The 26,540-nt window shown below is 33.9% G+C and overlaps 3 protein-coding genes across 5 annotated transcripts in view; 2 read left to right on the plus strand and 1 right to left on the minus strand.

Annotated features, from left to right (window-relative positions):
* LOC135137628 (uncharacterized) overlaps positions 1–26,540 on the minus strand; it is a 430,031-nt gene that overhangs the window by 231,526 nt on the left and 171,965 nt on the right. For all 3 annotated transcript variants that reach the window (XM_064067329.1, XM_064067330.1, XM_064067328.1), the window contains one exon: positions 4,351–4,478. In XM_064067329.1, coding sequence (XP_063923399.1) covers positions 4,351–4,431 — 81 coding nt within the window. In that variant the 5' untranslated portion in view covers positions 4,432–4,478. The remainder of the gene's footprint in view (positions 1–4,350; positions 4,479–26,540) is intronic.
* LOC135137332 (uncharacterized) lies at positions 8,047–8,581 on the plus strand. Its single transcript, XM_064066954.1, has 2 exons — positions 8,047–8,076; positions 8,123–8,581. The coding sequence occupies exons 1-2, from the start codon at positions 8,047–8,049 to the stop codon at positions 8,579–8,581; spliced, it is 489 nt and encodes a 162-aa protein (XP_063923024.1).
* Positions 23,645–25,807, plus strand: LOC135137497 (heat shock 70 kDa protein-like). Its single transcript, XM_064067178.1, has 2 exons — positions 23,645–24,026; positions 24,076–25,807. Exons 1-2 carry the CDS (start codon positions 23,687–23,689, stop codon positions 25,716–25,718), a joined length of 1,983 nt encoding a protein of 660 aa, XP_063923248.1. The 5' UTR covers positions 23,645–23,686; the 3' UTR covers positions 25,719–25,807.

Consider the following 26,540-nt stretch of genomic DNA (forward strand, 5'->3'; position numbering starts at 1 on the left):
TCAATTTTTCGATTTGCAATTTTTCAATTTTGCTATTCTTCAATATTACAATTTTTCATTATTCGATTTTTCAGTTTCTCGATAATTAATTTTACTATTGTTCATTTTTTCGTTTCCTCAATTTTTAACTTCTTGATTTTATTTTTTTTAACTTTCATTTTCTAAACTTAATATCATAAATTTTCGGTTTTTGTTTTCTTTTTTTTTCAATGTTTCTTTCGGTTTTATAATTTTCTGTTCATTCAATATTTCAAATGTTCAACCTTTGATTTTTCAATTCCTCGAGTTTCAAATTTTTTAGATTTTTAATTTTTCAATTTTCCAATTTTGTATTTTCAATTAGCCGATTCTCCGAATTCTTTAACTTACAATTTGCCTTTTTGTTTTAATATCTGTAGATTTCTTTTCACAAGATGAAATTTAAAACATGTTTAAAATGGAAAATTTGTATAAGGAAATATCGATTTTGCAATAAGGCACCGCCCCATAATTGCAAAATCCATATTTCCTTGCAAAACTGTACCATTTTAACCATGTTTTAAGTTTCTTGTTGTGAATATATGGCTACGTATATTAAGAAAAAAAGGCAAAATATAAGCCCCGCCCACCAGCTCTATCTCAATTCTAACGATTTTTTTATTCGTCGTAAGCCGAGGGGCGGAGCGTAATTGCAAAATCGATATTTCCTATACAAATTTTTCATTTTAAACATGTTTTACGTTTCATGTTGTGAAAAGAAGTCTACACATATTAAAACAAAAAGGCAAAATGTAGCCCCGCCCACTAACTCGACCTCAATTGTGGTGATTTTTTTATTTGTCGCGGGCAACGGGGGCGGAGCTTAACTGCAAAATCTACAAGAAATTAAAAACATGTTTTTGAGTATCGTGTTGTTCAAAGAACACTATGTAAGTATATATATATTAAGAAAAAATTAAAGCCAAAGATTAAGCCTCACCCATACCTGCCTTGATCTAAATATGTAGTAATGAAGTTTTCATTCGTTGCCAGACCTAGAGGCGGAGATTAATTGCAAAATCCACATTTCCCTACAAAAATTTACCATTTTAAAAGTGTTTTAAGTTTCTAAGAAAAAAAAATCATTGTAATTGAAAAAGGGTGGGTGGGCGGGGTTTATATTTTGTCTTTTTTTAATATACATAGTATTCTTTGAACAACACGATACTCAAAGACATATTTTTAATTTTTTGTAAAGAAATAAGTATTTCGCGGTTAAGCTTCGCCCCCTTGTTTCACTGTGAATTAAAAAAATTATCAGAATTGTGATAGGGGTAGTGGGCGGGGCTTATATTTTGCTTTTATTTTTTTTAATATACACAGGCATCTTTTCACAACATAAAACTTAAAACATGTTCAAAATGGAAAATTTGTGTAAAGAAATATGGATATTGCAATTAGGTTCCGCCCATTTTAACCATGTTTTAAGTTTCTTGTTGTGAATGTATGGCTACATATATTAAGAAAAAAAGGAAAAATACAAGCCCCGCCCACCCACCCTAACCCAATTCTGATGTTTTTTTTATTCGTCGTAAGCCGAGGGGCGGAGTTTAATTCCAAAATCCTGAATTTTCTACGAAAAATTACCGTGTGAAATATGTTCTTAAGAAATCGTGTTATAATACAAAGAAAACTAAAGACATACACATATAAAAATTAATTTTTCAGTAGTTTCAGAGATTATCGGTTTAATAAAAATCCCGACAGGCGGTAGACAGACAGACAGACAAACAGGCGGAAACAGGCGATCTATTGTTTTTAGAATTTACGACACCTGTCTGCTTGCTTATTGTACAATACATATTTCCTTTTTTCAGTTTTAAACTTTCCGATTTTTAAGTTTCATAATTTTAATCTTTCGACTTTTCAATTTCGACTGAAGTAAAAAATTGAAAAATCGAAGAACTGAAAAAACAAAAAAGTGGAAAATCGAAAAATTGCAAATCAAAGAACTGAAGAAACGAAAATTTAATAAAATTGGGAAACTTAAAAAAACCCTAAAAGTTGGAAAAAAATTAATGAATCAAAAATTGGAAAGAAGAAATAACGAATGGAATCAAAAAATGTTGGAAATAAATGTTATCGTGCAAGTCACAGCGTCAGTACTCTACTTCCAATACTACCGATCCGTGCGCCTGCGCAAACACGTACGGATGGCAGCACGGTCGAGACGAGAACAACGAGAGAACGAGACAAGAAGACAATATGTTTTATTGTACTTCTTTTTCAATATATTGTTTAACGTGTTTTTGTGTTTTGCTACCCACTCACCTCTAATAACAAATTAGAAATCACAAAAATTGCCAAAATCGAAAAATTATAGAATTCTTAAAATTGTAAAATCAAAAAATTGAAAAATTAAATATTGAGCAATTGAATTAAAAATGGAGAAACTGAAAAATGGAATAAATGAAAAAGTTTTAAAAGCCAATAAATAGGTAAAATGAAAATAAATACTAAAATCGTAGAATTGAAACAGTGAAATATTTAAAAAAATGTAATTACTGTTACATATTTAAAACGAAAATTAAAAAAATTAGAAATCAAAAACTGCAGAAACGAAAAATTGAAAAAACGAGAAACTGAAAAAACAAAAGACCAAAAAATCGAATAACTGAAAACCGAAAAATCACAAATCTAAAAATTGCAGAAACGTAAAACAAAAAATGATAAAATCGAAACATTGAATAATTGAAAAAGTGAGGAACATACAAAGCCGAAACGAGAAATTGCAAACCAATACATTGAAAAAATAAAAACTGAAAACGAGAGAAACTCAAATCGAAAAAGTAGAAATTCCTAAATTTGGAAAAGTGAAAAACTGAAAATTTTATACTTACGAACTCGAAAAATTGCAACTCCATAAACCGAAGAAACAAACATGAAAAATTGAAGAACTGAAAAACTCAAGTCACAAAATATGCGCGAGTGTTACTTGCGCCACTGGCTTATAGATTATAGAAGTTATCAGAACGAACAAAAATCGCAAATCATTTTTCAAAGAAGCGGGATTTGTTGGGCTTGCACCTCAACGACGAGGGAAGATCTGTCGAAATAACCGTCAACCAATTTGTTTCAGCTACTTGGTACTTATTGGTGATAGACATAACAGAGTTCTAGTTAACAGCTGTTCACAATAATTTTATTTGCTCACAGAATGATTTATCACTTATTTGTTCTTTGTATTCCTCTTCCAAATAATTTTCGCGATTATGAACTCATTGAATAGTTGATACAGGATGTAAATGCGAATCACGTAAGGATAAAACGAATATTATTGGAAATTTTAACGTCCCTGCTTACACCGACAACATTAACAACATCTTTGTTGTTTCACTAAGAAACTTTGCTGCGTCCATAATTTTACTCAATGTACTCTTAGTAAATTTTATTTGTAGTAAACTAAGTCGTACCGATCTAGAACTTTCTAACTTCCATGTTGTGTTGACAGATATCAATATCTTGTTATACCGCGAGATGGAAAAGAAATTAGTCAAAGTGGGCCATGCACGACACGCCGTTTGTCGTAATTTAATTTTTTTTATTAAATGTCAAATTGACAGTTTAAAATTATAATTATGACATCTACTTTTAAAACACATAAAAATGAATCAAAATCACGGTTTTCCAATTTTGTTCCATTTCTGAAGTAATATTCTAACCAAAAAGTTTTAAATATCGTTTGTTAATATTGCAAATTACTTTTGTCGACGTGACGTTTAACAAAAAATTATTTTAAAGTAAGACAAACGGCTTTTCGTGCATGGCCAACTTTGACTACTTTCTTTTTCGATCTCGTTGTATTGGAAGACTACCCAAAAAATTTCAGTTTCATCAAGCTAACTTATAAAAGTTGTATTATTTCCTGGAATTGAATGCTTTGACCGTTGGAAATTAGATTTTTTAGATTTAAACCCACCACTACTTATCTTAGTTTTTCCCGTCACTTAGGAAAATGCAAACGATCATTATGCCAAATGTAGTGGTCAAAAATTCAACTTTGTACCTTAAAGCAACAGCAGCGAAAAAATTCCAAGTCGCTTCGAGGGTGTAGAATTTTTGTCTGTTTTTTTGAATGGCTACAAGCAATACGTAGTTTTTCCAATCGACAGACGACAGCCGTTTCGAGAACCTTCTATTCGCTTTTTTAGTACCACTCCTACCGAGACAATCGAATAAGTCGCCACAAAAACCCATCTACGCCAATGGCAGTTTGAGAAATATTGTTGTGGCTATTGAACTGTCCACAACCATTACAATGGTCGTAACTCACAGCGTTGGTATCATAGCATGCTGCGATTATATGTGAACGTTTCTCTGTTGTCTAGTTACCTCAGGCATACTGATGCGTGTACCGCCTCCATCTGTGCTGTTATTGGGCGCCCTCTCTATATTTATGTTCTTGGTTTGCATCTTGAATCATTGATTGATGATCTGGATGGACAGGATACGATCTGAAACTATTAATTACGATCAGCGTTTGGAAACAATTACGAAACGAATACGATAAAGTTACAACATTATTCATGTTTATATTGTGGAAATGAATGGTCTTGGTCGAAGCTAACGTATGTATTCTTTGCGCATTTTTTTTTAATTTGTGCATTATTGTTGCGTACATGAAGCGTAATGTTTGCTTCTCGGTAACTGGTTGTGGAGTGAATGCGATTTTAAATTGACATAATGATTAAGATGAGAGAAGAATAAACTGACTAAGAGTGCATTCATAAACATACAATATGGTAATAAATTATATCCGGCAATTAATAATCTTGTCATAACTTTTCCCTGCCAGACAATATAGCATTCATTAAAGTAAATATTCCATCTAATGAAATCCATAACTGCAAGTACTCATAGACAATCAATCAGTCTGAGTATTCTCGAAATGTTCGCATTTTAAAGAATTAACATTGGATTCATTCTGCTTTTGTTTTACGACACAGCAACAGATTTTTGTTTCTTATTTTAAAAGAAAACACCCTTTGTAAGTGACCACGGAGTGTGAATCATGCGAGATGTTGCAACCGACATTTAACATCTTCCTACACATACAGTACTGTCAACTTTATCGTGTACGTGCGTAGATATGTGACATGCAAGAACTAAGATCGTAAAGAATTATTTACGAAAGATAAAATTTAAATATCAAAATTGTCCCCTTGGCTTTTTTCTGTTTTCTCCTGTTGTCACTCTGTCATCAAAGATAGCACTAGAACCTCGAAATGGGGCTCAGTTTAGGAATTTCTTTTTTAATTTAAAAAACAAAAGGAGATAAGTTTGACAGAAAACATGCACACAAAAAAATATTTGAAATTTTCTATTTTCTAGCATATTCCTGGGATAAAAATTTTATATTTTCTCCAAATGGATCTGTCAAAGCTGAGACTTCAAAGATCCTCTTTGACTTTATTACCTTGTAGATAGTGGGCGACAATGAAAAAGTCCTCAATATTCCATCCGTCTATAGTAAAACATTTAACTTGATTGGCTTTTAGTATAGTTGTATCAAGCATGATACTCTTGCAGATTGTAATTTCGTTCTGCACTTTGGTGATAAATACTGTAATTTTTTTGTTTTTGTTTCCATGCAATTTTTAATTAGGAGCACCACTCCTTATTCTACATTAGTGTAAGACATAGAAATTCTCTTTGCTAAGGTCACGGTCTGTAAAATTTAAAGGGTCACTGTCTCTGCTACCACGAAGCCACAAGCAATGACGACCACAAAAGGAAAAGTACCCGTACCCATTATAGGAACACACACCTGCCTCTATTATTTATTGTATTAAATTCAATAATGTCCGTCAGTACTTACTTATTGATAAAATAGAATCCTTTGAATTATCACAGGGCTTACTGGATTTTATTTAGTCTTGGATACAAAATTCCCTGTGTACAATACAAAGGCTGCAAATCAAAGCTTTTTAAACAAAACTCCGGGAGTTCCAGAGGGGTCTATTTTGCGACCTTTATTCTTTGTAGTTTATATTAAAGATTTTTGTTCCAGGTTTGTCATACGCAGATCATATTCATACAAAAAAGATATAACAAAAACATTGTAATGTGTTGTATATATACGAGTAAGCGACGACATGGGTTGGAGGAATGTTCCAGACTCGTGAGTTGCAAGCTGTGGTTAGAAGCAGAATAAAGATTATATCGAAGTAATGTGTGACTTTTCCTTTAAAATTAAAACTGATAATAAGAGGAGACCAGAACATGGTATCAGGTGTAAAAAGTGAAAAAGGATAGAGAAAGTCACGAGTGTGACGTTGCTAGCCAAAAAGAAAAGTGAGGTTAAACGTGACAACACGTAAGATTGTTATAATGGAAAATTCCACGTTTAAACCACCCAAAAGTTTGATTTTTGGCGAAAATATCCACGAACATTTCCAGAAGATTAAGAAGAGTTTTGAAATATATCTGATAGAAACAGGGCTCGTAAAGAAAACAAACGAAACGAAAGTTGCTATTTTTGCTCGAGATGTTTTCCACACTTTCAAACTAACGGATTCACATAAAAAAAATACGAAGAGGTCACAAAAGCCTTCGATGAATATTGCCAGCCATGACCGATACAAGTTTTTCACAAGGATACAAAAATAAGGAGAAAAGTTCGATCATTTTCTGACGGAAGTCAAGACTTAGGCGAAATGTTGCACTTTTGGCACATTAGAAGACTCATTGATAAAGGAGAAGAGCATTAGAGGGGTGAGGGATGCTGCCCTCCAGGGGAGATTACTTCTGGTTCCAAAATTAATCTTGGAAATGGTGGAGCAAACATTCAGAGCGTCATAACTTCCAGCTCCAAAGGTTTCGGAAGAGACTGTGAATGAGGTACCAACCAAGAAGGCATGATGCACGAAATTGCCCACCCTATGGCAAAAACTATATAAGTGTAAAAAAACTCAATAGTTTTGCTGTTGGGTGTAAAGTTAAAACGAATAATAGTAATAAGCAGACTTCGCCATAGCGGAAGCAATGATCTTTACCGTTCGATCGCCAGCGCTTTTGCAGTCGTGGCCTACAACTTCGGGAATTCTTAATAACAATTACTACTTTTTCTCGGTTTTCCTCAGTTATACGAGTTCTCCTAGATGTTAAAATGCTTTAAAAATTAAAAATGATTGTTCTACTTCCCAATTTTCGTGATTATCTTGATTAGATAAGCCCTGATTTGCATCAAACGCCACTGAGGTTGAGATGTGGTTGAGACTGCACAGTGGGCAAACCAAATTTATCGCCTGACGTCGCGCCGTCATTTTTAATATTTGTCTGGTTACCCATTACTACGGCTGTGCCTGTGTAGAAAATAGTGATACTGAACCATATATTGACAGTATTTCTATAATTAATCATAATGGTAATACAAGCAATATTGGATTTGCAGGCCACTTACTGTTTATCAGAATTTAAGATTAGGCTTTTCAACTATCAGTCAAAACGATACATCCTTAGTCACTGATGCTAATACTAAAATAAAAAGTCTAGGAACAGTTATCCAAAAATGTTGCGTAAATGAAATTGAAAACAACATCAAATTTGTTATACTTGATTTAAAGATCGTGGCCGTAATTTTTGGGTTAAATCCTTGCATCAAGTTAAACTTAATACAAAGAGTTGAAGTAATATAGAAAACTATGGCAGCTGGAGACTTCATTAATAAAAATAAGGGTGTGTTTGAGGGTACAGGGAAGATCCCTTTTCGATGTAAAATTTTTCTCAAAAGCGATGCACAGTCCGTAGTAAGTGCATGTAGAAGGATACCAGATACAGTAAAACGCAAACTAAAAACTAAAAGATCTAGTTAATAGAGGCATCTGTGAAAAGGTTGAAACACCAACCGAATGGGTTAACAATATTGTAATTGTCGAAAAAAGTTAATTCGCATTTGTCTAGATCCGGTACATTTTAATAAAAACATTTGTCCAGATCAATTTCCAATACCAACTGTTGAAGAACTTGGTTTAAAACTTCAGAATAAAAAGATGGTTACAGTTCTTGATTTAAAAGAAGAAATTTACCATGCCCCACTGGATGAACATAGCAGTATATGTACTGTACATTTACGACACCATTTGGCAAATACAAATTTAACAAGCTTCCATTTGGATTAAACGTCAGTCCAGAAGTATTTCAACGTGTAAATGAGAAAGTATTTGAAGATTTGCCAATTGGTATATACTTTGATGATGATGACTTTATAGTAGCAGGCGAAAATGAAGAGGAATATGACAACATTCTCAACATCATAATAAAAATAACTAGGAAATATGGGTATAATAAAGTGGCAAAAGACCCACTCATACAACACGAATGTCCAGAAATACCATTTGAAAAGATTGCTGCTAATATATTTACAAATGGGGGCAAAGATTATCTTACTTTAGGAGATCATTATAGTAATTGGATTGAGATGATACCACTTAAAACTAAAACACCTCCTAAAATAATTAAAAAATTAAAAATAATATTTAGCACTCAGGGTATCCCAGTAACATTCATGTCAGACAATATACATTTAAACAGTAGAGAGTTTAAAGAGTTTGCGAAAGACTAGGACAAAACATATTTTTTTGTCAAACAAGTGAGTAATATAGATGACTATTATTATATACTTACTTTCTGTTTTTAAATCATCCTATCTTGGATTTAGCAGTAATATTTAGCTTTAACATTTATTTTTGCTGCCATCTTACGTTATCTATTTATTTCTTGTTGAACTATAAATGAATTTAAAGCTGTTCACCAAATGGCATTATAATAATGACAGTAATAATTTATAAATTAACTTTTACTAAATATGATATAACCTGGTTACTTCTTCCGGCACCTGTTATTAAACACAGAATACATAGCACCATCTATAACTGTAGAGTACAGTATAGTGTCCGAAATACTACAAGGTTATATGCCCCCCCTAAACTCAACAATAGGATGTTATCATTCCTTTTGTGCGGCTTGTTACCGGCTTAATATTAGCGTCATAAACCAAGGATTTGTCTCAATATCTTGTCACCTTAATATCTACTGCTGGGTATTCCATTCCATTGTCGTCTTCAAAATCCCTAATTTTACAACAGCCATATAACCTTGTAGTATTTCGGAGATTATAGCTATGTTCATCTATACATGATTATTCACGAGAAGCTCCACACTTAAAAATTCCAAGAAGCAACCAGAAATACAATTTCAGAACCATCTTTGATAATTCATATTTACAACAAAAAAAAGTAAAACATAGTAAGTTATCTGTTTTGTGTAACAACATTGACGTTGTGTCAGATAATGTCAATTTAAAATTAACATTTCTTCATAATTGATGCAGTGTGTATTTTATTCAATGATGTATTTAAACGGCGAAAAGATAATTTTGGTATATGGTGAGATTGGAGAGTGCTTCAAGGTATTGGAGAGGTTTTGTTTTGGATTTATTTGTTTTGATTTTAACCTAACAATCGACGTTTAGTTCCAAATTATCCAAACCAAACAGCTCTGTTTTACTTTAAAAAAATACTGATAGTAGACATCAAAGACTGCTATGTCATTGCATTATTAACTGCATTTCGAATTTTTCACGCGAGGAGCTTCTCGTGTAATTTCATTCTAATCGAGAAATTATCTTTCCAAAAGACGTTCGTAGTTCCAAAAATGATGGTGTTCATGGAAACAGACTACCGTGTTGCGACCTGTCCCTGTTAAAAATGCCCAATAAAATCCAATCTAAATTATATTGGGAACGCCCAATCTAAGATATATTGGGAACTCCCAATCTAAGTCATATTGGGTGCGCCCAATATAAATTGGATTGGGTATTCCCAAGAAAATTTAAACACATTGTCAAGCAATAATTTCGTGATTTCGTAAATTTCGGCATTCCAAAGGGTGGAAAAAAATGTCCACGGAATTGATTTACAATGTTTTGTTCCGTTTGCACAAGGTGAAAAAAATTAACTAATATATTTCACATATAAATACATAAGTTTTGTAATGCTGAGACAAAAAAGGTATCCGGGCCTCCTATGAAAAATGTAGTGTAATACATGTGGTATCTAGGTACGGATTAAAAGGAACAATAAAATTATTTTACAAAAGCACCCTCGTTATTTATTTTAAATTTTATTACGGGACAACATAGCTCGCAAAAAAGTCTGTGTTCCAACAATTAAATATATACTCAAAAAAGATTCCCAATTGAGCCGGCAAAGCGAACGGACGTGTGCGTAGGAATTCGTGTGCGAAAATTCATACCAGTGACAATAAAGGCAATATTAAAAGGAAACCAGCATTAGTGGCAATAATTTACTAAAATACTGGCAAGTACAATTACGAGTAGAAGTGCAAAAAGTGCGGAGCCGTTTTTAAGTGAAACGATAACAGCGAAGCGATTGGGGAGAAAAAAGCGAGGGATCAGCACAGATATCGGATAAACGTAAACACGGATAGGAGAATAACCTCCGAAGAGACGATCTGGGTTATATCCTTCCGCCGTGAAGGAAGTCAAAGACAAAGAGGTAATGAGTAGCAAAGGGACAGAAAGAAAGAAAAGGGATAGAGAAGTAGAGTCGCCGAAAGAGAACGAGCAGGTCTTCCAAAGAAGCAAAATAACAGTAAGATCACCTCTGCAATCGAGAGAGAAGGAAAATCAAGAAGATATAGAGATGGAGGAGGTCAAGAAGATGATCAACGAACTTGCGACACAAATTAGAGATGATATAAGAGAAAGTAACAAACAATTATTGAACGAATGGAATACACAGCTTAAAGAGGAGCGTAAAACAATAAGAGAAGAATTAAAGCAAACAAGAGATCAACTACAGGGGCAAAATCAAGAAATTAGAGATAAGTATGAAGAATGGAAGAGAGCTAAGGAAGAAATGGGAAAGAGAGTGGGTGAAGTAGAAAGTCAACTAGATCGAATGGAGAAAGAAAAGAGAAGAAACAAAGTAGTGATGATGGGATTGGACATAGAAACAGGAGAGCAGAAGCAGATAATTGGAAAAGTGACAAAATTTTTAGAAGAGAAAGTCAAAGTAGAGAGTAAAGTTAAAAGCGCGTACAAAATTGCAGAGAAAGTTTATGTAGTGGAATTCGAAAACAGAGAAGAAAAAATAAATGTAATGAAAAGCAAGAAGAACTTAAAAGGGTCGTCAATTTACATAAGTAATGATCTGACGAAAACGGAAAGAAAAATTCAAAACAAGATAAAAGAAGAGGCAACAAAAGAGAGAAATAAAGGAAAAATGGTTAGAATGGGATATAAAAAGTTAACTGTAGACGGCAGAAATTTTAAATGGAATGAAGAAGAGGGCAGACTTAAGAAGGCAGAAAATTTTTAGTAAAGAGCCAAAAGAGAAGGAAGAAAACGAGGAAAAAGGGAAGCAAACAAGGCAAAGAAAAAGGAAAAGGAATAAAGGATGTAGATAGGGAAATCGGAAAAAGGGAAGCTGGTACAAAATTAGGAGAAAAAGGGGTGAAGGTACTGTTTTGGAATGTCCAAGGGTTGCGAAGAAAGGAAAAGGATTTCTGGGACTACGTGGGAAAATTTGATGTTGTGGGGCTAGTAGAGACTTGGGTGCAAAGAGAAAACTGGGAGAAATTGGAAGACACTACCACAAGAATATGTGTGGGAGTGTCAAGGGACGACAAAGGAAAAGAAAAAGGGGAGAGCAAGCGGGGGAATAGTAATGGGAATTCGAAAAGAAATGCAAGAATTGGAAAAGGGAAGTAATAATAAAAACGGACTAATGAAGAAAGCAATACAGCTGGATAACAATCGATGGGAAATAATAACCGTTTATAGCAAGAAAATGGAGGAAACCAAGATAAACATAGAAATGGAAACAAAAGAAAAAGGAGATGAAAAAATACTTATAGGAGGGGATTTTAACGCAAGATTGGGCGATAAGGGGACAAGAATAATAGATAAAGAAAAGGGAGAGAAAAGAGGATCAAAAGATAAAGCAAATAACAAAGAAGGGAAAATATTGTGGCAGATAATAGAAGAAATGGGATTGGAAATTTTGAAAGGAAACAAGGAAGGAGATGAAGAAGGAGAATGGGTGTACGTAGGGGCGAGGGGAGAATCAATTATAGATTATGGGATTGTCAACGAAGAGGCGTGGGAAGAAATAGAGAGTTTCAAAGTGGGGGAAAGGGTAGAATCAGACCACATGCCGCTAGAAATAAAAATCAAAGGAAAAGAGCAAGAGTACGAAAAACAAGAGAGAAGACACGAAAGAAAATAATTAGAAAAAAGAATATGGGATGAAGAGGGAATTCAAAGATACAGAAGTAGACTTGAAAAAAAGAAATTCGAAGTAAAAGAAGATATAGAAGCTATGATGGTGGAACTGAGCAACCTAATTGTAGAAGCTACGGAAAAAAGAAAGATATACATATGGCAAGGGAGGGATAATGGATGGAACGGAGAATGTAGTGAGTTGAAGAGAAAAGCAAGTGAAAAATTAAGAAAATGGAAGAATAACAAGGGAAGGAAAGAAGAGTACCTAAAAGCAAGAGAGAATTATAGGAGAAAATGGGAAGAAAGAAAAAGAGAAAAACGAGAAGAAGAAGAGAAGACAATAAAGTCCCTGAAAACAGAAGAGCAAGTATGGAGATATATAAACAAGGAACGGAGAAGGAAGACTGAAGTCAGCGGGAAAATCAAAATACATGAATGGAAAACACACTTTATGGAATTATTGGGAGGTTGTGAGGAAAAATGCTGCAAAGTAAATAAAGGAATCACAACGACGGAAGAAGTGTGGAGAGGTTCGGAAATAACAAAAGATGAAATAGAAAGACAGATTGGAAGACTGAAAAGAGGAAAGGCACCAGGAGGGGATGGAATCCAGAACGAAGCGTGGATGTTCGGGACAGAAGGAGTGAAAGAAAAGATATGGGAAGTGGTAAATGGAGTTTGGAAGGGAAAAGGGTTTCCTCGGCAGTGGAGAGAAGGTATAATAATCCCATTATTTAAAAAGGGACAAAAAAGTGATGTGAAGAACTACCGAGGGATTACCTTGCTCAATACGGCGTACACGCACGCAAATGTTTTGAGCCTATGGGCGGATCATTTTTGCCTGCCCTCACCGAAGAAGGCGGTCCAAATCCTTCAAGGGCAGAATTTGTAGGTAGGCTCAAACTACAACGAAATTTACATTTGGTAAGAAGTATTTATGACACACCAGTTCTCTCAAATTTGTCGGAGAAGATTTAGCAGGTAGTTGTTCCCATAAAATAATGGTCACTTTTCGTTCGTGAGTAACGATGGTCCGGACAGGAATTATTTTGCTTTCTAACATCTTTCGACCAATTGTTCCGTATATAAATGTTCATAATAAATAAATAAAAAAAAACGATATTGTCGTTGAGTGACATGCAACTGGCATAATAATAAAAACGTGCCATTTTTGTTAACTGATATTTTTTTCATAAATGTCGCAAAATTATTAAATTTGTCTAATCATCCCCACCAATAATGTGATTACGTCACTTCAAATTTATGCATAGTAAAAGGGTTTTAAATTGTATACAGTAACATAGTCCTACACATGTAGTTTATGACTCCGTGTTGAGTTTTTATCCGAAACGTCCAGATTTTTGGAAAAAAAAATAAAAATTAAAAAACAATATTTTGCAATTTAATTTTGAATTTGCAAAATCGAATAATTTGAAATCTTGCAGATGTTTTAAAGTCATGATAAACATGATACACTTTTAATTAATATATATTTGCTTATCCCCTCTAAAAAATTTATGACGTCACCTCAAAATTTTGCAGAATAAATCATATCTTAAATGTATAAAATATGATGAGTTTTTATACTTGTCATTTATCACTGTATTAATATTTTTTAGATTTGGTTATACAGAGTGTCTCAAAAAAGTTAATGACTGAGTCAATTTATTTTATTGAAGAAATCAAGAATAGCAAAACTGAATACTTTGAAATATTGTAGATGTTTTGAAGTTTTTGTAAGCATGGTTACTTTTTAATCAAAACGTTGTGGGTATCGTTGGTGAATTTGAGAAATAGCGACGGTTACGGTTTTCAGATCTTTTTATTTGATGGTTACAGTTTGAGAGCTCGAGGAAGAAGTTTCTTTAGAAGGGTGTTTGAATGGTCTACAGGTAATTTCGGTTTTGGAGAGGTGGAAGCGGGTAAAGAAAGAGTTTAGAAAATTCTAGAAATTGGAAGAGAAAATAGGAGCATAGGGCAGGTAGACGAAAGATATTACGTATTTACATTTGTACAGATTTACATAAATAATGAATGAGTTTAGGTCGATCACGTGGTTTTTGTGGGAACGGTTGTTCCTACAAAGTATTAAAATCATTTTTAGTAGGAAAGCAATTTTAATACGAAGTATAGTAACCATTATTGTTGATGCATTCTTCAAGTCTGCGGCGCATGCCATCAACCATATTTTCGCAATAAACAAGTATTCTTCGACTTTCGTTCCATTTCAAAATTTACTCTTTGTATATTTCAGTGGTCACAAGGAGTTCACTAACTACGCTGAAGTATGCGAAGATTAAATTTGTCACCGAAAAGATGTCGGAAGTAATAAATTATCCTATCGGTCGAAGAACGTTCGGTCCGGTGCTATACCTCGGCCCAAGAGAGACCGCAGTAAAGGATAACAAATGGAACGGATAAAATAAAGCGTCAAACATGATTGATAAACTTTAAACCAAAATTATGAATTTTATAAACTGAATTTTTTTTTTTGTTTTTTGAAATGTAGTACTCTTCAAAAAATGTCCGTGACTTATTTTAATGTGAATTTTATAACTGTGGTTGGCACAACTAGACCTAATATAAGTGTGATTTTGAGCATATTCTCGATTTTATTTGAGCAGAACAGGTTTTTTTTTCTAATTTTATAAGTTACGGAAACTAATAGCACATCACAGATATTGCAAAAAAAAGGGGGCTCAGGTTCCAACTAATTGACAAGATTTCAAAGTATTCAGTTTTGTAATTCTTGATTTCTTCAATAAAATAAATTGACTCAGTCATTTTTTTTTTTGAGTCACCTTGTATGTATAAACAAATCCAAAAAATATAAATGGAATGGTAAATCACAAGTATAGACTCATTATATTCTGAACATTTTAGATAGGGTATTTATAAAATTAAAACTAATTCAGAGTAAAAATTTGGTCAACACGTAAATTTCCTTGTCGTTTGAGCCTACCTACAAATTCTGCCCTTGGACGATTTGGACCGCCTCCTTCAGTGACGACGGGCAAAAATGATCCGCCCTTAGGCTCAAAACATTTGCGTGCGATTGTACAAGATATATGCAATGATACTCGATGAGAGGTTACGAAAGGAGATGGAAGCAAGGGGTATGTTACCAGACGGTCAGGCAGGGTTTAGGAAAGGAAGAGGTACTATGGACAATGTGTACATCCTGCGGCATTTAGTGGGAAGAGAAATAAGGAAAGAAGGTGGACGAATGTACACATTGTTCATAGATTTCAAAGCAGCGTTTGATAGCGTGAATAGAGAGAAAATGTGGGAGTATTTGAGGAGAAAGGGAGTAGATGCATACTTGGTAATGAAAATGGAAGAAATATATGAAGAAACAGTAAATACGGTGAGAGTGAATGGAATAGAGAGTGAGAGTTTTTATACAAATAGAGGAGTGAGACAAGGATGCCCACTCAGCCCCGCATTATTTGCAGCTTATCTAGGAGATATAGATGAAATGTTCAGAAAAGCACAGACAGGAGGGGTGGTACTCGGCAAAGAGAAAGTGTGGTCGTTGGCGTACGCAAATGATTTGGTGATTGTGGCAAAGAAAAGAGAAGAAATGAAAGCAATGATTAAAAGTTTGGAGAAGTATGTAAAAAAAAGGAATTGGAAGTGAATGTGGAAAAAACAAAAATGGTGGTGTTTGGGAAGAAAGTAAGAAAGGAGAAGGAAGAGTGGGCATGGAGAGGGAAGAAGATTGAACAGGTGAAAGAATTCCAGTACTTAGGATATACATTAAAGAGCAATAACTCAGATAGAGCGCATATTGAAGAAATGGTCCAAAAAGCGAACAAAGTGGTGGGAATAGTATGGGGAATAGGAGAGAGAAAATTGGGACATGATTATAAGAGAAGAATAATGATGTTTGATAGTTTGGTCAAAAGTGTATTCATGTACGGAGCTGAGATTTGGGGATGGAGGGAATATGAAGAAATAGAGAGAGTGCAAGAAAAATACTTGAAATGGACATTGGGATTGGAAAAGTATACGCCGGGGTATATAGTGAGAGAAGAAACAAAAAGGGAGAAAATGAGAGTGGAAGCGGGTAAAAGGGCGGTTCGATTTGAAGAGAAGTTCAGTGAGAGAGGTGATTGCAAGATATTGCAAGAATGTTGGAAAGAAATAAGAAAGGAAGGGGGAAAGCATGTTTGGAACGAAAGGGACAAGTATTATGAAGGAAAGGGATATGCATGTGAAGAAATAGGGAGAATGAGAGAAATGGGAAGGAGTATGAAAGAAGAGCTGAGTGTAAGGGATAAGGATATAGATAAGCAAGAACCTAGATCGAGAATATCGGAGTCTAGATATAATGCAGACTATAGAAAAATAGTAAAGGATGAAGTACCAAAGTACACAGAGAGAGAAAGTATAAAGGAGAAAAGAATGATGGCGAGATTTAGGTGTGGAAATGAAGAGAAAGAGAATAATTTTTGGATGGATGAAACTGACAGAAGGTGTAGGATATGTTGGAGAGAGGGAGAAACAATAGAGCATATGCTGGAAGGATGTGAAGGATTGAGAGAATCGGAGGAAAGTAGGGAAGAAGTGCTAAACGAGGATGGAAGAGGACTGGACTGGATGAAAGAAGTATGGAAGATAAGGGAACTATGGCAAGTGGTGAGCAAGCAGAAAGAATAGAATATTTATTATATAAGACTCGAATTTTTATTTTATTTTATTTATTTTATTGTTATGGATTTACATGAGGTAGATTAAGTTAATTTGTAACCCTATTGGGAATATTATTAAGCCTGTAAGGCAAATAATAAATTAATACTACTACTCAAAAAAGTTACATTAACATTTTGCCCTGGTAGATCAACATTGTCCAATCTTATTGAATATCAAATGTTCCTAAATGAAGCACTCGCTAATCGGTTTCAAGTTGACTCTGTGTATACGGACTTCGAGAAAGCTTTTGATCGTGTGAATCATCGTTTACGTATCATGAAATTACACGGATTAGGCTTCAATGACAAAACGGTTCGGTGGTTATCTTCATTTTTGATTGGCAGATCTCAACAAGTTCGCATTGGGAATTATAATTCGACTCCTTTTTGCGTCACATCTGGTGTTCCTCAAGGCACACACTGTGGACCTGTTCTTTTTTTTGTTATTTATAAATGATTTGACTTGTGGCTTCCGTTATTCTAATTATTTGTTGTATGCAGATGACTTAAAATTATTTAAATCTGTAAATTCGGTTCAAGATGCTGAACAACTTCAGATGGACCTTAATGTACTATTTGACTGGTGCGACAAAAACTGGTTGCTTCTGAATATTAATAAATGTCAGGTAATTTCATTTTTTACAACAAAAACACACACTATTTATGATTACCATTTAGAAAACCATATTGTTTCACGTGTCTCAGAAATTAAGGATTTAGGAGTGATTTTTGACACTTCCCTTTCGTTTAAAAATCATTACTCGTTTGTTATTAAAAAAGCTTTAAACATGTGGGGATTTTTCACCCTCAGCATTGAAATCTCTTTATTGTTCACTTGTTCGGTCGAATTTTGATTATTGTTCTCCTGTATGGTCCCCGATTTAGGTAGACTCTGAAAGGTTAGAAAAAGTCCAAAAAAAATTTCTTCGCACTATGGAATTCAAATCTGGGCACCGACATGTTAAGGGTAGTTACAACTGGATAATGAACATGATAGATATTCAGTCATTATTTAGGCGAAGATTGATTGCTGATACCTGCTTTCTTCACGGCATTATCAATGGGCATATTGATCAACCATATTTGTTAGGAAAATTATCCTTCTTATTGCCTGTAATAAGTAGCCGGATAACACGCAGTAAAAACATTTTTAGGGTTCCAACGTCAAGTACAACTCTCTAGCCTATTACCATCCGCTGAAAAGAATGATGAAAGCTGCTAACGAATATTCAAATCGATCTGAAATTTCTGTTTTTAAATTGTCGAAAGCTCGGTTTAGGTCCCAGATTTCGTTATATTATAATAAGTTATAGTTTTATTTTATTTTAGCTTAGCTTTTTTGTTATATATAGTTTTTATTTCTTCTTTATATCATTTTGTATTTGTAGTAATGGTAGTAAATGATTGTTTACTTTTGTTAGTTTCCCTTGTTTATATATATTTTTTTTTAAATGGAGTTTTCCGTAAATAAACATAAACATAAACATTTTGTGCATATTAGTAACCCCTATAAGAGAGTTGACAGAGACCGCAACGACCCACTTCTATGAGAACGTGTAAAGGCCCAATCACGCCCAATCAAATCCAATCCCTAATTGTGAATGCCCAATCTAATCCAATCTGCGAATAATCCGCATGCCAATCGCACAAGGAGGGTAAAAATTTAGATTGGATTGATTGAGCATTTTTAACAAATTATTATCAAATTTGATAATATTATCAAACGTAAGAACCACAAGAAATTAGGTTGTTCATAACGAAATAACTCGTAAACACTGCTTGCTTTTTTATCAAACAGATTTTAAATTTTTAAAAATTTTGTATCCTCACTGCAGTCGCCTAAACTCCCTCCCAGTTACGCCATGGGTGTCGACAATGGTTCTCCAGACAATAATATCTCATTTTTAGTTGATATTGCAAATCCTGTGACGGGGTTTTAAATCTGAGAAGAGGTTGTGAGTAATTTTACACGGCGTTAGTTTTTTATGACTACAGGTTATTAATGTCAAAATTTTTTGTCCAAACAGTTACACTAATTTGTAATTTCAGATAATAAAGTGCGATTCAAACTTATTTTCACACTGTCGGCTTGCAACTTCTTGGTTGCCATTCGCGACCACATTGTTTGAGGAATGCTCGAACTCGTTGACTGTCAAATTGTTTACCGCTTAGATTGTACTTTATTTGTTACATCGTTTCCGACATATACTTCTTGAAAAAACCTGATCGAAAATAATTTGAAATCATCTAAATATCGGTCTGGGGTCAATATATGCAGCACTTTTTCTTCAGATTCTTTAGGTTCAATTTTTAATACAGTTTGCATGATAAATTGGGTTTATTGCAGTAGGAACTTCACTTAACACCATCCGGTTCTTAGATGAACCGCATTTTAAATTTACCGAGAAAACTAGCTGAATTTTCAGACATTGATGGTGGCAATAACATTCATTACGAAGAAAAAACTTACAGTTGGTGTTCAGACTCAGCATAAAATTCAAAATTATTTGAATCGGTAAATTATTCTAAGCATTTTGGACCAAAATAAATGTGGATATTGGTTCCCCTATATCTATAGCGATGTTCATTATTTCTTCCACTATAATATAAAAAACCGTATTATCGAAGAATCCAACAATTACACCAAACAACACGGAAAAGCGTTGAATTTAAGTATAAGAGAACGGGATGCGTTTTTTGGAACACTTATAATAATGGGATTCCACACATTACGAAACGTCAGAAGGTACTAGGTCGCAGACCCAAACCTTCATGTAGCAAGAGAAAAGAGAAAAAAGATGTTTGACACTTTTAAGATAATACAATTTCTCTTCAAATTATGTAATTGAAAAATGGTTCATATGATAGCCATTGATCTTGTAGTTTTCTTGTTATTTCAAAAATAATTATTTTGACTCCAAGATTATATAAACATGGCATACTTGTAATAAAGTGGAAAGAAGTAGCCGCTGTGACAACTTCAGCTGCACAATAAAGGAACTAAAAACAGCGATTTGCATAAGTTTAAATTTATAGACGTATTTTAAACGTTTATGGCATTATATGTTTATTTAGCTGTTATTACAGCATGTCTTGTAATTGTGTATCGATTGATAGATTATGATTAGTGTTAGTTTTTAGAATTTGTCCTGTAATTGGAACTCATCGTTCTGTTGGGCAAATAAATATTTATTATTATTATTATTATACTTAGGTAAATATATACAAACAAAAAAATTGTACTAATCTGAAAAGTATAATAAAGAGAGAAGTTACAGAAAACAATGTCAGTCCCAATCTCCCAATCCCATGTGTCTCTTCAACAACATGAAATTCACTATAAAGATTGTAATAAAAAAATGACACCAATTCAAAGCGTAGCAAAATTTAAAATTTATAAGATCTAAGAAAGCTAGGTCATAGAACAAAGGAAGAAGCCTTAAACGAATTAAAGCAGTTATCAACTTATTAGTTGTAAATATAGATACCCCATAGGTATATCTTGCGAAATATTTAATAGACAAGGTAACTTGATAACTTTTTTAATGTAGGATTATTATTAAAAACGCACATAAAAATATGGTGTAGTACATAGTGTTCTCACATAAAAATATGGTGTAGTACATAGTGTTCTCTCCGATAAGTAGGGGCAAAAAATATTGCCAGCCGCATGTACCTACGATCATATTCTTAAAAAAATATCATATTCAAAGAAATTTTAAAAAAGTAGACACCTAATTTTTGAAAATATTTTAATGATACAATCAAGAAATCGGTCAAGAAACGTAACAAAACACCCACGTCCGTCCCCACGTTCATCTTGAAACTTGAAAATATTTGCCTGTCGTACCGTTGTATTTTGTGTTGCCTATATATCCGACCCAGTCCGTGCTTCAACGCTGAAGGCCTGTTTACTCTCTTCCTGCTCCTCCTCCAAGATAAGAAGCCGATGTCGACCACCGACCCAGACCTCGGCTATATTTGCAAGGTGATATTCTGTGAACGGAAGCGAACATCCGGTCGGTCAACTTGTCCCTGCTCCAAAACCTGCCTCATTCATTATCCTCTTATGGTAATTTCGAAAAGCGACCGCTTCGTCTTCCTCTCCCGATACGGTTATCGAACATACGCCGCAAAAATTTCAAAAACAAATAAACAACCTGTGTGAGCAGCTCCGCAAATTTGAACTATGGTTATTCATCCTGATCAGACATAAATAGTTGCGGAAAGTAAAACTATTCGTCTTTATCTAACGCAAACACATAAATCGCGCACTTTTAAAAACAACTTCCTTCGGCTTCTGGTTGACTATACAACTAATTTATGAAGTCATCACTCATGCTTTTCTACCGTACGTCTCCATTTTTCGCGAAATTATTGCGATGAGTAACAGATTTCTTCCGGTTGCTCTAGAACGAGTTTCTCATCGTTATTTACATACAAACGTTACATTTCTCTGCATGTAATACTGATAATTTACAATGGAAATGTTCATTAACGACGAACGTGCGAAGAGGGAACCTACTTTCTATTGTCTTCTTAAGATAACATGATTAGAGATGTAGGGGGGCGGCGATTTAATCTCGTTGCAAGAGTGTTAATTAATTACGTGAGTCAGACCTTTTACCTACATGCTTGATGATTGCAATAATGAAATCTTAGAGACTACAGAGTTGACTTTCAACTGTGTTATCCATAAGTTTCAAAAGTTACGATAAAACGTAGTGACATCCTGTGAGCGTTAAAACTGTCCCAAAGAAAATGTGCATAAAATTTGGGCATTACATTTTTTCTACCACTTCGATGGTATTAAAAAAGTAATAAGACAGACAATTGAACAGAACATTTTATCACAATATTTATTTATAGTAAAATTTGAATAGTTTTGTATCGTCAGTTTGCTGACCAAGAATTGCTAAACTGTATTACTTGTATTACTAGAGTAAATTAACAGGACAAGAGTCATCAGTCATCATCATCCCTTTTGTGAAATGTAACCGTTTTAGTACAGTGATGTTAACACTCGCGTTGCCGTTGCTAACTATCTCGTTGTCAATGGAGTCCTGTTGATGACGTCTTTTTATTTCGAGCAAATCCGCACCGATGTCAGGTACAGTTGTAGCCGAAGTCCTGGAGAAGCACTGACCCGTAAATAAAATACGATTAAAGTTTAAATACATACAAAAAATTTACCATTTTGAAAATGTTTTAAGTTACTTGTCGTGAAAAGAAGACTTTGCATATTAAGAAAAAAGGGAAAAATATAAGCCCCGCCCACCCGCCCTATCTCAATTGCGATGATTTTTTTCATTCGTAGTGAGCTTGAGGGCGGAGCTTAATTGCAAAATCCTTACTTTTCAAAAAAAAAATATCCTGTAAAACATGTTCTTATGTAATTATATTGTTTAAAGAAAGCTGTGTGTATTGTGTAAAAAAGAAAGCCAAAGGTTAAGCCCCACCTATATTCGTCCCAATCTCTATTGTGGAGAATTTTTCATTCGTTGTGAGACCGAGAGGCGGAGCATAATTGCAAAATCCAGATTTCCTTGCAAAAATTTACCATTTTGAAAATGTTTTAAGTTAGTTGTCGTGAAAAGAAGACTTTGCATATTAAGAAAAAAGGGAAAAATATATATTTTGCCGTTTCATTTTAATATGTGTAGACTTCTTTTCACAACATGAAACTTAAAACATGTTTAAAATGGAAATGCAAAATCTATAATTCCTTGCAAAAATGTACCATTTTAATCATATATTAAGTTTTTTGGTGTGAAAAGACGGCTATGTGTATATATTAAGAAAAAAAAAGGCGAAATATAAGCCCCGACCACTCGCCCTATCTCAATTCTGGTGATTTTTTTCATTCGTCGTGAGTCAAGGGGACGGAGCTTAAATGCAAAATCCTTATTTCTCTACAAGAAACAAAAAAAAATCCGGAGCCTAATTGCAAAATCGATACTTTCCTACAAAATTTTACCATTTTCTTTCCGTCTCCTCAACACTGCACATTTTTTTTTAGATTCCCATAAAGTCCTCACTGACCACAACAAAAAGTCCTGTTGGAGTTTATAGACAGCGAGGTATTTCTTGATAGAAAGCTTACGAGGATCCTTAGTATATATGTTACAATTTGGAGATGTAATAAAAACTTAGAAAATATTTGCTGAAATTACTAATTAATGAAGAATTGTTGACGTTTTTTTGAATGCATATTAATTTCGCTTTTCGTTCAAAATTTTCCAGAATGTTTTGCTTTAAATGCAATTATTTTGTATGACTGAAACGTTTTTCATCTGTTTGTTTTTCTTTTTTCCTGTTCATAACTTTTCTATTATTAACAGTACTTCGAGTAAGTAATAATAATAAAAGTTGCAAATAATTATATAAACTGCATAAATTCTTCTTACAAAATTTTCGTCAGCTGATATCGGGGTAAATAATAAAAATGAATGCACCCTTATTTTCAGATGGCCACCGAATGACAATAGTTCCAGTCCCGAAAACTCAGTAATCGAAACAATGTGAAATACACTTAAAAACAATATACTGATTTCCAAGATCCAAAGAATTGATAAGATAACCACTGTTATCAAATTATCAAATAATTACATTCATTGATGACAGGGATAAATATTTCAATGATTCCATTTGAAATTTATAAAAATACTATCTTAACTACCAAGCTGTGTTATTGTTTATACGTGTGTCACTTTATTCCTGTAAAACCATGGAAGATCCAGGTACACAGCAAGACCACGTCATTGGCACCGACTTAGCTACGACGAACACTTATGTTGCCCAATACATGAACGGCGAGGTGGAAATTTTGGAAAATCCCAAAGGAGGAAGATCTACACAGCAGAACCAAGTTATTGGCATCGACTTAGGTACGACGAACACTTGTGTTGCCTATTATGCGAACGGCAAGGTGGAAATTTTGGAAAATTCCGAAGGGAAAAGACTTACACCGTCTTATGTATTTTTCCCGAAAAAGTCTACTTCACCACCAATCGTAGGTCAGCGTGCAAAAAGAATGGGAGATAAGATACCATCTAACGGAATTTATGGTAACATTTCAATAGTTCTCTGTGTGAAAATTTCAAAATTTTGTTTTAGAAACTAAGCGATTTGTGGGTAAAAGTTTCAACGCTATGGAACCACATTTGCAGCACTTCTCGTTCAACGTTGAAAATAAGTTAGATAGTCCTGTAATCAGAATAGAACGAGATAACGACACGCTAGAATTGACTCCGCAAGAAATTAGCTCTTTAATTTTGAAAAAAATAAAAAAAGACGTGGAAGATAAATTGGGTGACAAGATCGACAAAGCTGTTATTACTGTCCCAGCTTGTTTTAATACAACTCAACGGGAAGTTACTTTGGCGGCTGCCAACCAAGCTGGTTTTACTGTTTTGAAGCTGTTTAACGAACCGACGGCGGCAGCCTTAAGTTATTTTTTTAAAAAAGACGACGAGAATGATTGTTATGCGTTAGTTTATGACTTAGGTGGTAGCACTTTTGACGTATCCATACTAAAACGAACTGCAACAAACATCGACGTTATTTGCGTGGATGGCGATACTGAACTGGGAGGAAACGATTTTGACAAGCTCATTTTTGATTATGTTTGTGAAAAAATGGAAGAATATAATTATAATCCTAGGCAAAACTTGAGACAAATGCGAAGACTACAAGAGAAGTGTGAAGATGCCAAAAAAAATTTATCTACTGGAGAAGAAACTAGTATTATTTTGGACGGATTCATACCGAACTCTGAAGCGATAGAAGTAAAGTTGAAAAGGAAAGACTTTGAACTAAAAGCACACGAATTGATTAAGAGAACGATAAACATCGTCAACAAATGCCTTAACGAGTCTCAGATTCCAAAAAATCAAATTCAACACGTGATTCTCTCAGGTGGTTCCAGTCGGATACCGATAATTCAAAAAGAGTTATCTAAATATTTTGACGGAAAAACTCTCAGCAAGTTTAATAACCTCGACGAGTGTGTTGCAGAAGGAGCTGCTCTTCAGGCGGCTATGTTAACCGACAATAATACGCAAAAAATCAAGAAATTAGCGATGACCGAGGTAGTTCCTTTGTCCCTTGGAATAGGGCTTTGGGTTGACAGAATGCGTTTTGTTATAAAAAAAGACGCTCCTATTCCTACAACTAATACCATACGTGTTTTGACCTCACAAAATCAGCAGAAAACAGCAAATTTTGAAATTTATGAAGGTGAGCGTCTGATTATAAAGAAAAATCGCTACTTAGGTTCACTAGAGTTAGAAAATATTACTCCGGCGCCTCCAGGCCAATGTAAGCTTTCAATTACTTTCAGTATTGACCACAATGGTGTCCTGGAAGTTAAGGCAACGGAACAGATAAACAACAATATGAAGAGATTAAATGTTAAATACACAAGAGGAGGACGAAGTGAAAGTGAAATTGAAGATACTCTTAAGGATGCTGAACGGAATAGAGAGGAAGACGAGTTGTTTGACGTATTTTCAAAACAAAAATTATATTTACTTCAGTATTGCGAAGGGGTTAAATACAATCTGGGCACTTTAAACATAATCGAAAAACATCAAGATGTCTACCGTTTGTGTGAAAACATTCAAACCAAAGGTAAAACCATGGATGTCGACGACAAAGATGAATTAGAGTATCTCATTCGTGAAGTTGAGAATCAATGTGCATTTGTTGTTAAATCTTGCAAGTTTAAAAACATGCCCGTACGTCCATTGTTGTCTTAGATACATTATTTTAATTATATTTTCTTGTTTATTCTTTACTTAATATTTCTAAGTAATAAAGTAATATTGTGTTGATTTTCAATAATAAATAGCGGAATTAAAAAATTTAATGAGTAAAAAGAAGTCCAAAAGTCTGATTCAAAACTGAAAATTTAAAGAGTTCTATAATGGATCGGATAAAACTGCCCTCAACCTTGACAAATGCCCGATGTTACAGTAAATATTTGGCGATTCAGTAATTGTCGTACAGAAATTCATAAATTCTTGATTAAAACAACTGATATATGTAACTTTTTTTCTTATCACGTCAGGTGTGGAACGACCAATTTTTTGTAATTTCTAATGTTCTGTTAGAGTGAGATGTCAAACGTAGATAAGACGTATTTTTCCAATTGATTGGTCAGCCGCAGCCTAATTTTTTAACACAGCAATTTTATTCTTAAAAACCAAAAATAAAGTTAGGCTATACCGTTATATTTTTGAAAATTTACTTTTTACTTTACTCAATTTTTTTACGAAAAGAAATCTAACAGTTATAATATGTGGAGTACTCTATTCACTAAAGTAAAAAGTTAAAACAACTACGTCATTAATTCACATAAAGATAACGATAAAGATACATTTACTTAAGTGCTAATACATAAATAGGAGTATTTATAGAAGTCATGAAATATCAATAAGTACATGAAATTAATTCAGAATAATTCTTCACAATTAAACAAGAAGATTCTTCAATGTTATAAAAGTCAGACTTCAATAAAAGGCGTTTGGTTTCTACTTTAGAAAGTGAGAAAAGCATCCAATGTTTCATAGGTTCGAGAC

Source organism: Zophobas morio, unplaced genomic scaffold (assembly GCF_036711695.1).
Source record: "Zophobas morio isolate AGI-343-1 ecotype UQ-CSIRO unplaced genomic scaffold, CSIRO_AGI_Zmor_V1 ptg000029l, whole genome shotgun sequence".
NCBI classification, from domain to species: domain Eukaryota; kingdom Metazoa; phylum Arthropoda; class Insecta; order Coleoptera; family Tenebrionidae; genus Zophobas; species Zophobas morio.